The sequence below is a fragment of the Scomber japonicus genome, chromosome 9, assembly GCF_027409825.1.
Source record: "Scomber japonicus isolate fScoJap1 chromosome 9, fScoJap1.pri, whole genome shotgun sequence".
NCBI classification, from domain to species: Eukaryota; Metazoa; Chordata; class Actinopteri; order Scombriformes; family Scombridae; genus Scomber; species Scomber japonicus.
The window spans coordinates 16,417,703-16,432,940 of NC_070586.1; the positions used below are offsets into that span (position 1 = coordinate 16,417,703).

Consider the following 15,238-nt stretch of genomic DNA (forward strand, 5'->3'; position numbering starts at 1 on the left):
GTTTCCTTGCAGCCTCTAGTGAGCCAACCTTCTCGGCACGTTTTTTTCTCGTGGTGGTCGAATTAACACCGACAGGGCGCTCGCTCCTCCACATGTGGCATCTCCATCTTGCTGCTAGACCTGTCACAATGGGTGGGTATTTTTACCAAAAGAAGTAAAGTTCATGGGATGTATGGGGAAATTTCACCACTACAAGGAATTGCTTGTAGTGGTGAAAGTACACTAGGAAGTGCACACTAGATGAGCACTTTTATCTATCTTCGTGTTCAATCTCCAGTCAAATAACTGAATGTCAGAAATGTTAAAGGACTCTTTCTAGTTTTATCTCTGAGAAAGTCTGCATGCATCACAAGTACTAAGCAAGCTTCCTGATGATGCTGTAATGTCCAGTAGTGAGCAATAAATCTGCTCTCATGTTCATAAATTTGTGTTATTTTATCCTGTCCAATGATTTTGGCAGGGTCTTGCACATAAATTGTATATGTCCGTAATCTCTTGTCCCATAATCTTCATAATCCTTTCCTCTGTCTGTACCAACAGAGGACACTACACCAGAGAAGGATACCAGCACAGCTTCTTCGATGAACAGCTCTCAGTTTAATTTTGAGACGTTCAGTTCCCCAGTCACTCAGAAGAGTAAACCCTGCACTTCAAACCTGCAGAGCGCCTGTCGTCTCAGCCTCACAACACACAGGCTGTACAGCCAAGAAATTGCTCTGCCAGCAGGAGTGGAGGCCATCAGTATTACACCCTCAGCAGGTGAGGAACAACTTTTTTAAAGTTCCAATAAAAGTGAACAATTTCCCGCTCTGTTTAAGGTGTCTGGAACAAAAAGACTAATGTTGTAGGTGTGCAATAGTCACAATTAAGCCATGCAACCAATGTCATTTTCCTTATGTAAAAGTTAATTGTTAACACTCTTTATAGGTCATCTCAGCGCATCGTGTTCTCTGCCAACTGGCCGTGTGCCTTACCTCCTTGCTACTTCCTGCTCTGATGGAAAGGTGCGCTTCTGGAGGTGCAATGTCATGGAGACAGAGCACTCCGGTATAGACAAGTTAATGTATCAATGGGAAGAGTGGCCTCTTCTGGTGGAGGACGGCATTCCCAATTGCAGTGCAGTAAACGTGCAAGGTCGCCCGATAGAGGTCAGCTGCTGTCACACTGGACGGATTGCAGTTGCCTACAGGCAGACACCAAACACATCTCCCAACTTGACGCCCCCTCTGAACTCTCACGGACTGACTTCTCCACCTACCCTGGCTTCCTCCCCTTATGCGCAGCACAACAACAACACTACCAACACCCACCTGACCCCAACCCTTACTATACAGCTTAGCTCAAATCTCTCTCCAAGACCTCTCTCAGCAAATACTAGAGAACCACTGGTCCACATTGGTATCTTCCAGTGTGAGTCCACTGGCGGTTCACAGTGGATTCTAGAGCAGACCATAGTCCTGGACAACACAGATCCCACAGCTAGCTATAGCATTAGCAATAGCACAACTGGAAATACCAATATTCCAGGCAGTAACATGGACTTCTCTATACCTAACGAGCACTGTCTTGGTTCTACTAGTAAGAGCCTGGTTCACTTGGACTGGGTCTCCCAAGAGGATGGATCACATGTTCTTACTGTTGGTATTGGGACAAAGATTTATATGTACGGCCGCCTGTCTGGAAAACCTCCAGAACTTGGCCTGTCATGTGATGCTAGTAGAGACCAGTGCTTATCGCGTCTGGTTCTGCTTCGATCAGTTGATCTGGTCTCCTCTGTTGAAGGCTCATTGCCCATCCCAGTCTCCCTGTCCTGGGTACGAGATGGCATCTTAGTAGTAGGCATGGACTGTGAGATGCATGTCTACTCCCAGTGGCAGCCTCCAGCACCACCCAAACCCAATGTTGCTATTGTCCAAGATGCAGACATCAGCAGCAGCGTCTCTTCCATTATCTCTGCTGTCAGACAGAGCCAGGAGGAGGGACCTAGTCTTGGGGCTCCCATGTCTTTACTGGCACCTCCCAAAAAGGCCCTGACGAGATCAATGATGAGCTTGGCTCAGAAACTCAGTGGGAAGAGAACAGCATATGACCTGCCGGTAGAGATGGAGGATTCTGGACTCTTTGAAGCAGCTCACCAACTCTTTCCCACCCTGCCCCAGTATCACCCAGTACAGTTACTGGAGCTCATGGATCTCGGGAAGGTAAGTTAAAGAAATTACTGAATATGTGTACTGTTTACATATACTTTACTTTTTTTTGTTATTTCTTCTTCTTAATTAACAGGACAGGCTGTTCAGTTTAGTCAGTTAACATAATTTCATTTCTTAGGTTTGAACTTTGTAGAAGCTGTAGTAAGACAGAAGCATTCATTTAATAAAAATACATTTGAGAGTAGCTTGACACTTGTTATGGGTGCTTTACAAAACTTTGATATGTGTGTAACACAATTAATCTTTCTCGAGGTTCACCGTGCCAAAGCCATCCTCTCCCACTTGGTGAAATGCATTGCTGGAGAAATTGTGGCTCTTAAAGACACCTCCACCAACTCAGAGAAACGTGTACGTTCTCGAACCATCAGCGCCGGAGGAAGCACAGCCAGGGACCGGAAGATGTTCAGCAAAGCAGAGAACTCCACCCCAGACTACACAGAGATCAGCTCCATCCCTCCTCTGCCTCTCTACGCCCTTCTGGCAGCTGATGAGGACACATCACCAAAGCCTGGTGCGTATTTCAATATCACTTGACATAGGCCAGGTAAAGCCTGGAAAATGAAAAAAAAAATGTTCACTGATAATAACTTGAGCTTCAACTTAAATTAATTTACTTTAGACACAGGGCTACAAGAATGTATGGCACCCAGAAAAAATATATTACACAAAGCAGGTGAACAGCTCTGAACTTACAGCTGGAACACTTATTACTTTAAAAAACACTTTTAAAACCAAATTTAAAAAAGACTCAGAAAGTAGCAATTCCTAAACTAGAGCAACTTACTGAATGTGGTAGATACTGTAGAGCCATTTGAATTGATTGCTGTAATTATGTCAGAGAATATTAAGTTAGACAAACATCACAGATCTCCTCTAGTGCTCTTTAGTCAGCACAAAGAGAAAGAATTAACAGTATAAAAGAAAGAACTATTTTTATCCACCACGTATTTTTTTCTAGTTTTTTTTCTCATTGTGTCTCTGAGGATACAAAGTGAGAAGTATGAAAGCAGAAACGATTTCCTGCTCTTTGGTATTTTAACTTAATCTGCTGTTTGCCCAGCAGGAGGGGATGTCTCTTCTGAAATGCTTGCCTTGTTCAATATTGGTTCTGTCCTGTTTTTTCCTATAGAAAAAGTGGGCAGTGTGAGCGGTGATAGTGGGCATGGTTCCAGTCACACAGATGCTTATGATGAGCTATTTCATACACCCAGCATTGCGGACTTGGACCCCATGGACAAAGATCAAGAGGAAACTGGGAACAAGGTCAGTTTCTGTTGGCTTGTGCTTAGTTGAAAGAGAATGTATAAAAATGAGAGTTGACGGAAACATTTTAAGCTGTTTGTAGTTTGGTGTGTAGTTCAGACACACATAATTATGCACGTCAAAATTCATTTTATATATAAAGTTGCCTCAACAAATAGACATTCACAGCCTGTGACAATGCTAATACCTAATGCATTGAAAATATTGCCTCTTGTTGGCAGATTGTCAGGATTTGGAAAAATGTGTCTATGTGTGCATGTTATCGGTGTAGTGTGTAGTTAATATTCATGTGCAGAATCATGTACTGTATTGCATATTTCCTGCCTCAATCTGCTTTCTATCTGTAGGTAATAGACCTGTCCCAGTACAGTCCTACATACTTTGGTCCAGAACATGCCCAAGTCCTGTCCAGCCACCTTCTTCACTCCAGTTTGCCTGGTTTAACTCGTATGGAGCAAATGTCTCTCATGGCGCTAGCTGACACCATCGCTACCACCAGCACAGACCTCAAGGACAGCCAGGGCAAGAGCAAAGGTACTGAAGGGGAAGATAAATATAAAAAACATGTTTTCCAAATAGATAGAGATGCAGTAAAAAAGTGCAATGTACAATCGTTATGTACTTATGCATGTGTAATAAGTGTTGTCTGTCATTCATGAAACCAGGTGGAGAGACACTGGATGAATGTGGTCTGAAGTTCTTGCTGGCTGTGAGACTACATACCTTCCTCTCTACGTCCCTCCCCCCGGCACACCGAGCACAGCTGCTACGGCAAGGTAAAGTGGACGAGTAGTGGACAAGGAGGAGAAGCGTGCATAGGCTTGCTGATTTCATCAACTTCTTCTTTATTCAAATAGCATTGTGTTGAATTAAAGCCCTTACGCCCTCACCGGGGGCTAAACAGAAATATTGGGTTGAAAAACACTTTTTATACATTTTCAAACATCACACAAGACATCTTGTAGGATAACTACATTCAGTAATCAAGCCATCATCTGTGTCACCTGTATTGTTACCTGTTACACCTTCCTTACAAGCTGAGTTTACATCACTATTTAGCTTGGGTACAGTTTGCTGGAAATTAAACAGATTTTTTTGCATTGATTGTGAGATGCTGATTCAGCAGCCATCTTACCATTGTTCTTCTCACTATTATTATTACTCTTACTCTGTACCTTTTTGGGTTACTTTCAGCTATAAAAACCATTCAAATATCAAAGTGTTCAGCTCTTAAAGGACATTATTGCTTTTATTCAGAATTTTTTTTTTTACTATTTAAGATATTCTTTTTTTTTCATTCAAATGAAAGGAAGACACCTTGAAACCCAGTCCACTTTACGATTCAACTACTTAAATATAATTTTAGCTACAGATTTCATTTAAGCTTTAAACGGATTTCAGAACTTTCAGCAATTATACTTCCATTCAGCTTTTTGATGGATTTTCTTTTGATGGATTTTTTTCCTGTATGAATTTTATGAAATCACAGTTTGTGTTATGTTTTTGTCTCAGTTTTATAATGGGTGTGTATTTTATATTATGTTCACCCTAATTTTTAACTTCTCTGCTGGAGACAAAACTTTCTTTCTTGTGTTAGCACTGATAAATCTAACAAACTTTAATTCCACACACCGTTTATTCATTAACAAAGCCGCTGTTTCACACAATATCACTCTTTAAGCAGTGTGACTCCTTCTCTTCCTTTTCGTCCTGCTCTCTTCCTCCCTCCTCCACCTCCTCTTCCTATTATTCCTCTCTCCCACTCATCCTCCTCTTCTTCCACTTCTCTTCTCCCCCTCCTCTCCCTCCTCCTAAAATTGTCTGTTCTTCCTCTTCTTTCCTCCTCATTTTTCTCCTCTTGTCGTCCGTCTCCTCTTCTTCATTTTCTCTTTTCATCCTCTCCCTTCCTTCTTGCCCCCCCCTTCTCTTTTATTGTCTTCTTCCTTTCTCTCCTCTCCTCCTCCTATTCCTCCTCATTTCTCTCCTCCTGCTTCTCTCTGCACTTCAGCTCCTAGGTGATTATGTATCATTCAGTTTTTTTTAGTATTTCAATGCTTTTCATGTCTTTCAGGTAATCTAGTAATCTTTACGTGACTCCAGCCTCCAACTCTGCCACTTACACTTCAGCTTGAAGGATTTTCAGCAAAGCAATGGAATTCATCTCCGTTTTTCAGCTAATTCAGTTAGGATTTTAGCCTTTCCAGCTTCTTTAGATAATGGACATCAGCTTCCAACTCTTACATGCCACTATTACATTTCACCTTCATCTCAGTAGTGCGATGCATTTCAGCTTTCAGCAGTGTCAGCAAATTCAGTTAAGAGTTCAGCATTTTCAGCAATGCAGGGGCAAAATCTTTCAGCATTCAGCAATCAAATGCATCATCTCCAGGAAATGCATTTTCTAGTTTTGTTTCGCTTAAACCGCAAGATAGTGCTACGATGTGTACTAATACAGCTAACAGTACAGGTGACTTTTGAAAATGAATAAAAAGTGGTTTTCAAACTAATATTTGTGTTTGGTTCCTGATGAAAGTAATTTAATCCAGCACAATGCTGTTTGATTAAAGAGGAAGTTGATAAAAAGAGCGAGTCTATGTGCAGTCTTCCTCCTCCATGTAGTTTTGAGTTCAGAAGCTACCAGCACCAACGCTAGGTGCTTCTTCATTTGATCATTTCAAAGCTGACACAAGCAGGCTGGCAAAGACTGCAGCCTCCCACGTATGGGATCATTTAGGGGTGATGAAGATACTCTTTCCTAATGTAACATTAACAGAAAGTTTAAATTAAAAATGAACACATGCAGTTCCTGGGTCAAAAGGCACTTAATCCTAGCCTGGCTAACACCAGACCACGCCTCAATCTCATGTGAGATAAACGATGACATATTCAGAGCCTGTAGGGAGCAGCGCGAACACATCCTTTTTATGAAGGAAAAATCATGTAGAGCAAGTTTTTGTTCTATTTTCAAAGTGAACTTGTCTTCCAATTTATTTAGCACACAATCTACTGCTGCTTTGAACAGTTGCTGCACCTCCGTGGCCGCCATGCTGGATGTAACATAGACTGTAGAGTCGCTCTACGGTCGTCATTGCCTTGAGCCCGCCTCCACATTCTGTGATTGGTGCTGTTCTTAATAAGAGCATATGTCTCCACAGTATAATATCTGAGTGTTCACTGGTTATTAATTTCTGCTTTAGAATATAACTGCCGTCAAACAATAAGAAGTTTTTATTTCTCTCATTCAGTCTCATCCATCGCCATTGTCTCTCTCTAGCTAGCTGGTCATTTCAGCTTTGTTGTGCTATATATGTTTTTTTAATTCTCTTGCTCTTTTTTTAAAATGAGACAAGAAGTCGTCCACAGTGCCATACTTTACCTTTAACATTAACAAAAACGTTAAACTGGTCCTAAATCAATATGAGTTCTTCCTTCTTTTATGAATGAAGTGATACACAGTTGAAGCTGCTGCGCTGTGTGTGTTTTCCCAAAGTTCCTTTATTTATGGAAAGTACTACCCCTAGAGTAGGGACCTTTTCATGGCTCAGACAATCCCACTGGAGCTTAATATAGACCCTGGTCCCTCCGGTGAAACTTATTCCCTCAAAAGGTTCTTAGTACCTCAGCAAAGTTCCTGCAGCTAAAACACGTATTTAATGTCTTCTTCAGATAAAGCTCCTGTACCCACCTTGGTATTTTGGGAGTAACTCTATAAAGACCATTACTGATAGTCTCAATTGTAAATTATTGACTCTAAAAGTCTCAGTGAAAGATTTGAACAAGCCCTTCTATTCATCACCCTTAACTACCACAGTAAAGTTACCCTTGAGCAGGGCACTTAATTCATGTCAGTCTGTTTGATGAAAGTTCTGAGTGGCCAGCAGTAAAAACACTGTGCTACATTGTACTGTACTGAAATAGGCAAGCCAGTGCTGTGAATATGTGTAACCTTTACTCCTTCATTTACCCACTCACTCAAGTCATAGTTAACCTCTTGCTTGCTAAATGCATATTAAAATGAATTTAAAATGTTCCTTTCTCTCCCCCCACAGGCCTGTCAACGTGTCATTATGCCTGGGCCTTCCACTCTGAAGCTGAAGAGGAGCTTCTCAACATGTTGCCCGCCCTGCAGAAGGGAGAGCCAACTTGGCCTGAGCTGCGCTCCATGGGTGTCGGTTGGTGGCTGCGCAGCACCAACAAACTACGCAGGTGTATTGAGAAGGTGAGGCAGCTAATAATGTTAATATGATCAAGTGTCAAGTTATCTTTGTTTAAATCTTAATCAGTGACACCATGGACAGTTTAGTTAAAATAAGTTGTCAGATTTTCTATCAGTACTACGTCTGTGTGGAAGAAGAGGTAAAGTAGTTAGTTCAGTACATCTGTAGAGTTTTGTTAAATATGTTTGCATTCATGTCAGATATTGTTCCAGCTTATTCTTGTTTAATGTAATCAAATGCATTTGTGAGAGACTCCACTGTCTGGTCATTTTTATGACGCAATCTAACTACATTCTTTGCATCATATATCATAGTTTTTGGCTCATAGATTTAATCATAGTATCTTCAGTGAAGAAGGCTTGGACACAGTTGAGACTAGACGTTTTCAATATCCAAGGGATGTGGGGCACACTGGATGCATAATTGTTGAAGGGGCTTAAGGAACTAAATCTCAACAGCCCTGATTCATATCCAGCCGGGCTCTTTTTTAGCATATAATTTGCCATTTCATTCTCCGCTCATTTCCTGTCATCTCTCTGCTGTTGTCTCTCTACTAAAGGCATAAAATGCCCATAAAAATACTAAGAAACAAACCTGCAACTAGAATCATTTTAAAGGTGGTATAATCATATAAAACCTCTACACATAAAGACTATAAAAGTTTTCCATTAGTGTGTTAGCCCCCTATACTTCATATTGATTGCTTCATTTAGAAATGAAGTACTGTCAGGTAAGTGTACTTTTGCTGAGGTGGCTATAAAATACAGCACTATAACTGAGTAAGAAATATTCCCGGAAATGACCCATAAAGATACAACTTGTGCTGTGAATAAGATTGTATAAGAGCTGAACCCCCCCCCCCCCCTCTGTTGTCAGGTTGCCAAGTCTTCTTTTCAGAGAAACAATGATCCTCTGGATGCAGCTATATTTTACCTCGCATTGAAGAAGAAAGCAGTGGTCTGGGGATTGTACAGGTAAAAAAAAAGCTGACATGATTTTGCATGTAGAATACACATATGCAGAGACATACACATGCAATAACTGTCTTTCACAATATTTTCCTTCTTCAGATTACTGAAGGAAATATTGTTGTTTTGAATTCATGTTCATCTTATTCTCTTCAGATCTCAGAAGAATGCCAAAATGACAGACTTTTTCCGCAACAACTTCAGCGAAGACCGGTGGAGGAAAGCAGCATTGAAAAATGCCTTTTCTCTGTTGGGAAAGCAGCGGTTCCAGCATTCTGCAGCCTTCTTCCTTCTAGCCGGCTCCCTTAAGGATGCTGTTGAGGCAAGTGGAAAATAGACATGACACAAAATAACTTTACAAGAAGCACTTGTTCCTTCAACTGCAATTGCCTCTTGTCAGCCTGCTGAATCTAAGTGTGAAAGCTTGCTCTCAGTATGAGTTAAATCAAGTGCTGCTCATTTTCTATTTACAAAATGTCTGTGGCATTATAATTCAGCCCCTTTTCCCCTACAATTCATAGTCAAGGGCAGTGTTTGACAGAACTGAACTAAGTATGCTGAGAAACCACATTCACAGAAACAGACCGCACCTCCAATATCTGTTTTCTGTGGCATCCTTTTTATTATTAAAAGAGCTCAATACATTCCCACAGTGGTGTCTTTGTCAAGAGCTTTTAGCACAATTCACTGAAGGATTATTGATGTTGGCAGTTGACTCTTGGGTGTTGCTGTCTTTCCTCATCTATGTGAGAATTTTTAAGTAATGACATTTATAAACTAGCAGCACCACACTCTACTGACGCTTTGTAAATGGGGACACTTTTCATACAACCTTCATTTCATAAAAATATATTTGCATATTTTTTGTTTGTTTCTGCATAAACTTCAGAATGTTTTATAATAAATGTGTAGTATAGAGGTTTATGAAGTAGCATTCATATTTCTGCCATCCATCAGGGTTAAGTTAAACGCCACAAGAAATATACAGCTCTCCATCTTTTTGCCTACTTATCAAGAGGACTGCTTCTGGTCATCGTTTCTGTTTAACCTCTTATTCATCAAGGTTATTTTTGTTTAGAAAGTCCCTGAAGCAATGAGTCACATTATTACATCTGTGTGAGTAACTGGAGCTTCTCTGAGCATTTTATGGAAATGAGCTATCATTGACTTTGTTTAGTTTCTCTGGCTTAGAGGTAGTCTCATAGAAATGCACCTCACACCTTAGCAGTTTGGGGCCAAGCACAACTACACCTCAGCTAGCTGAGCTCTGTGAGCACAAACTTATTTTTTTTTAATTTTGGTTCCCTCCTTTTCCTTTTCTACTGCTAAACAAGATCACAATTGCCAACTGTTTAAAGTCTACCAGGAATATAGAGTATTTTTCTAGTTTGTCTTTTCTCGTCTTATCCCATTCATTACTGTGTCAATGACATATAATAAAATACTGATCTCAATAATTTCCTCTTTCAGGTGTGCTTAGAGAAAATGCAGGACCTACAGCTTGCCCTGGTGATTTCCAGATTGTATGAGTCTGAGTTTGAGACAGCATCCACCTACAAAAAGATCCTCCAGAGACATGTGCTGGGACAAGACAAACAGGTGCACAGTGTGTTTATCATAGACCCAGCAAGCTGTTGTTTTTTTAATGTACAAGTTACTGTAAAAAAGCAGATGCTGTTTGAATCTTCAGCCTTTTGACAATTAATACACTGCAGACACACAAAGAAAAGTCTGTCTTCAGTGGCTGTTCTTTCTACAATTTAGCAGAATGAGTCATTTTGATTTTTGGTTTGGTATTTCAGATTCCAGCCCACCACGATCCATTCCTACGGAGCATGGCTCACTGGGTCCTGGAGGACTACAGCAGAGCCTTGGACACTCTGCTCGAACAGCCTGCTAACAGCGCTAACTCTGTGTCCCCCGAGACCAGATCTGATACTGGTGGGTCTGCAGGGTTTTTCTTATATATTAGGCTTCATGAATTTATTTTCTTTCATGCAGAGTAAAAGTTAGGAAGGTACATTCCTGCAGTATTGTAACACACGAGTTTCACAATTTCAGCACAACCAAGAACACCTTGCGTCTTCTAGTTTCTGTTATTAGATAAGAAGTACATCTATGTCTATGTTACTCTGTTTGTACATTTGTACATTTTTGGTATAATCAGAGAGCTTGTGTAGATGAATTGGAAGGCAAGAAAATTACATTATTAAGAAATATAAGCACCCCACATATTGTTCATTGACATTGTTTTGATGATTTCATGTGTGTGACTTGTATCAATACTTTTTATAATTATCAGTAATATTTTTATTGTTATCACAACATAACAATGAAATACAATTACATGTACCCCAACTTCTTGAACATTTCTAACATAACTTTGCTGTAGGTTTGGTGTAATTTGTTGGAATTCAGTGAGAGCTGATTCATTTGAACTATTTAAAACATTTAGTGCTATAAATGTAGCTTCGACCTTGTATGTTGACCAAAATATGTTTTTTTGATCAGATAAAAACATTATTCTAAACAATGTTAAAATATTTTAATTAATAAACAATATTAATTAATAGTAATAATTAACAGTACAGCATATAAACTAACATGTAAATTAATACATTAAGTCAAAATCTGCCCTGTGCTCTATTACCTCGGTGGAAAGCAGTGGAAAGTTAATTCTTACACTAAATTGCATTTTAATGTTTTTTTCCCCCTAACATATGTTGAAAATTAATAATAGCTTTTATCTGGGACTGGTTGGTGTACACTGTCAGAAGTATTATCTGTCTGGATGTTTTGATACCTCAGTAAATACTGCAGGTGAACATTTTTCTGCTGTGGATGCTGATGTGTCATTTGCAGCATTGCAGATAAAAATGGGGGTAAACTGAGGTTTTTGCAGATTGTAATTTGACACTGTGAGTTCAACTCCTCTGCTTTCTCTAAAATGTCACAGCCGTGTAACTATTTTGGCCCTCTGTTTGTTTAAGTATGTGGAATTGCATAAGTAATTGCAACCTACCACACACAGAAGGCTGTTTAAATAAGAAAATGTGCACAGCTTGCCTTAAGAATAAATGAAGAATTGAACTTAATATGAACCTTACTTCAGAGCCAAAACAGTTGCAGATTAACACCTCTGTGCTACACGTGTCATAAATTATGTTCTCAAAGCAGTTTTTGTTTTCCATGTTATAGATTCTGTATTGTCCTTGTTGGGTTTACATTATGAGTTGTCTTTCATTGGATTGTCCATCAGCTCTTCTCAATAAACTGTTGCTCTTTGAATTCCCAAGGCCATTACTTACCTTTTAAGTGACTACAGTATGTAGTTTCTTAGTGTACAAGTGCTCAAATATGTGCAAATGTTTGTCAGTAAGCCAGCTCCATCTCTGTCTGATCCAATAACACAGCTTTTCCTTGCAGGTAATACTGTGGTCAAAACAGTAAAGGTTTTGCCACTTGCAGCAGTTTTTGCCAATTGCAGCAGATAAAACATTGTCTTTTTGTGTCTATGGCAGGCTCCTCTTCCTTATCTACATGTAATCCTGAGGTTTTCAACTTCTACACCTACCTCCGTACCCACCCACTCCTCCTTCGTCGCCACTTTGGCTCCTCGGACAAGGCTAAAGTTGGCCTGACCGCGGAGGGTCGCAGGGCTGACTCCATTAGCCTGGAGGAGAGAAGACTGTTTTTCACAGCTGCATATGCACACCTGCAAGCTGGCTGCCCGATGCTAGCACTCGAAGTCCTCTCCAAGATGCCCAAAGTCCACAAGCATTCCAAACTCCACAACCAGGAGGATACGGGTATCGCCACTGAACTCAGTGTTGGGAGTAAGAATGGACAAACATCAGACCCGGACTGGTCTCAGCCAGCTCTTAACGGCTACGAGTCAGGCGGGGACAGCTTATCCAACAGCCAGTCAGATTCAGTGTTGAGTTTTGACTGGAGCCAGCCGTCAGTGACACTCCCAGATGAGCCCCTGGAGTTGAAGTGGGACAGTGACAAAGACGTTGATGAGGACGATGAGGATGAAGAAGAAAATAAAAATGGTAAGAGCGGCAGAACGGCAGACAGCAGCAGTGTGTTCCAGGACACGCAGGATGCCATGTCGCCACTAATGGAGATGGTGACAGGGGAGGACAGCAGTGACTTCATCGCACCAGCGGATGACATCCTGGTAGCCCAGCTGAAGTTTACGGCCTGTTTGAAGATTATGACCAATGAGCTGAGGACGCTTTCGACAGGGTATGAACTGGATGGAGGAAAGCTTCGTTATCAGCTCTACCAGTGGTTAGAAAGAGAGGTGACTGCACGCACACACACTTTTTAACACTTTCACAGAGTTAAAGGTCAAATCCATAATGTTTTTCTTTTTAGTTAAAACATTATTATAATATCCATCTGTGTGGTGAAGCGTAAGTCTGGCTGCACCCTTAGGTTCACTCAATAAAATTTTTATTACTTGCGTAACTGCACACATCTCCACAGTCGTCATGTTCACTGTTTCAAGATTTTCTCTGCGTGTGTGTACTCTGTTAGTGCATTGAAACCTCATAATGAAAATTTCTTCTCTGAAAGTATTTGCCTTCTCCTGGTATAACGCTCTCACTCCCACCCATTTGTGATTATTCTTTGAGATAAATTGATTTCACAAGAAAATTGTGATTTCCCCCAGGTGGTGGCTCTCCAGCACTGCTGCAACTACAAGCCTTGCCTGCCAGAGCTGTCAGTCCAGGGTGATGCCCCTGTCTCTGGGTTGGTGGAGGAGGAACAGGTGGGTGTAGATAGCTGGCTGCCGTTAGTTTTGTCAGATGTTCATGAGGAGAAATCAATGCAACATTTACTGTAATGAAAAATGAAGTAAACAGCTTAGTTTGAAGAGATTGTTGCACCATTCCTCCTTAGATCTCTGACAGTCATACCTCTATTTTTTTGTTTGGGTACAAAACATGCTGCTAGAATATTTGTTCTTTTCTATAATATGATTCAGTTTCAACAACATAATTTAGTATACACACATATGCTTGTGCAATACATTTTCTGTCTATTTACAAATGAAAGTTTTTAAAAAACCTAAAGATATACGTTCATCTGTTGTCAGAAGCGATTATTTGTACATTGTTTTAAAATCTAGTTGTTTTTAGCATAGCACCGTTTTTGTTTGAACACTAGCCAGCTGGATAACCTTGGCATATTTACAGGGATGTTGATTGATGCGTCTATAAAACTAATAAAGCAAAATTGTTTTTTCAGCCTGGCAGCCCACGTGGTGACAGCCAGAAGAGCAGGAGACACTGGCTGCAGAGTAACCAGCCCTTACTGAGGATGTTTCTGAGCTACTGCAGCTTACACGGCTCCCATGGTGGAGGACTGGCTTCTGTACGCATGGAGCTCATATTATTGCTTCAGGAGTCTCACCAGGTAATCATGACATCAGATGCACAATCAAGATAGAAATAGTATACCAATTTAGCAGTGGTAGCCAAATGAGTCTTTTTGCTATAGCTGCTGCCTGTAAGTATGCTAACTGATTCATAGAGTTATGGCAGAATTGATAAAACATTTAGTCAGTTAGTAAATCACTGACAATTCAATTGCTCATTGTAATGCGACCAGATTCCATGGACACACACACACACACACACACACACACACACACACACACACACACACACACACACACACACACACACACACACACACACACATTCAGCCTTACATATTTTGCACTGGTGATGGTCAGCACACCTCCAGCAATGAGCTGACAGGTTGTGTGGCTTCACATCAGCTCCTGAAGGAGGTCCTGCCTTAGGCTGACTATGAGATTGTTGAGTCAAATTTTAGGAGGTAAACAACTCAATGAGCCGGCATGGGAACAATGCTCTTGATGGGCACTGTGAGTCTTTTCTACTTTCCTGCTTTGATTCTGACATAAAAGCAATTCTTTTTGTCCTACCTCTGGTGCCATGGCTGTCAAATTTCTCCACTGTTGTCGAGGTAATTTTTGTATTTTTCGTTTGACTTTATTTCAGTTATGTTAGTGACAAGTGAATGTGATTCTTCAAGTGTGGGGAACATAATAACCCTGTGGTATACTTACACACAGAGAAATATGTTAGGGGATTTAGAGAACATGCACAACACTAGGTGCCCCTCCATCAGGTTATATTTTGCTATTTAAATTTACACGCTCAGATTGTCTTGACCCTCAAATTGCCCTTTGACTTTGTGAAAAAATGTCCTCACAATACAGAATTGTCCTCACAGCACTGGTTTTAAACTGAAATTGGTTCTCTCAAAAATAGAAATGTATGCACCCTCGCACGCATACACACATACACACACACACATTGAAAAACCCAGCCTGTACTCTCCTAAGTATGGGATCCTGTATGACACTCACACAGTTGGCTCATCCTGTCTTAGTATGGCTCAGGAAAAGTCTTTTGTCTCACAGTTCAAAGCAGCACCCCTCAGTTCCAGCTCCCTTTGCTAGCTGTCTCTATTACCTGCAAGAAAAAGAAAAAAAACAGAAGAAGGAAAAGAAATGAGAATGTTGAATATCTTATTTTTG

The 15,238-nt window shown here is 40.6% G+C and overlaps 1 protein-coding gene across 1 annotated transcript in view; it reads left to right on the forward strand.

Moving 5' to 3' along the window:
• Positions 1 to 15,238, forward strand: part of LOC128365354 (dmX-like protein 1) — a 56,923-nt gene that overhangs the window by 20,823 nt on the left and 20,862 nt on the right. The window contains exons 17-31 of the mRNA XM_053326055.1: positions 13 to 132; positions 541 to 759; positions 928 to 2,201; positions 2,463 to 2,721; positions 3,340 to 3,473; positions 3,821 to 4,007; positions 4,139 to 4,249; positions 7,523 to 7,692; positions 8,567 to 8,664; positions 8,815 to 8,980; positions 10,129 to 10,257; positions 10,461 to 10,599; positions 12,180 to 12,967; positions 13,340 to 13,438; positions 13,918 to 14,085. Coding sequence (XP_053182030.1) covers positions 13 to 132; positions 541 to 759; positions 928 to 2,201; positions 2,463 to 2,721; positions 3,340 to 3,473; positions 3,821 to 4,007; positions 4,139 to 4,249; positions 7,523 to 7,692; positions 8,567 to 8,664; positions 8,815 to 8,980; positions 10,129 to 10,257; positions 10,461 to 10,599; positions 12,180 to 12,967; positions 13,340 to 13,438; positions 13,918 to 14,085 — 4,061 coding nt within the window. The remainder of the gene's footprint in view (positions 1 to 12; positions 133 to 540; positions 760 to 927; positions 2,202 to 2,462; positions 2,722 to 3,339; positions 3,474 to 3,820; positions 4,008 to 4,138; positions 4,250 to 7,522; positions 7,693 to 8,566; positions 8,665 to 8,814; positions 8,981 to 10,128; positions 10,258 to 10,460; positions 10,600 to 12,179; positions 12,968 to 13,339; positions 13,439 to 13,917; positions 14,086 to 15,238) is intronic.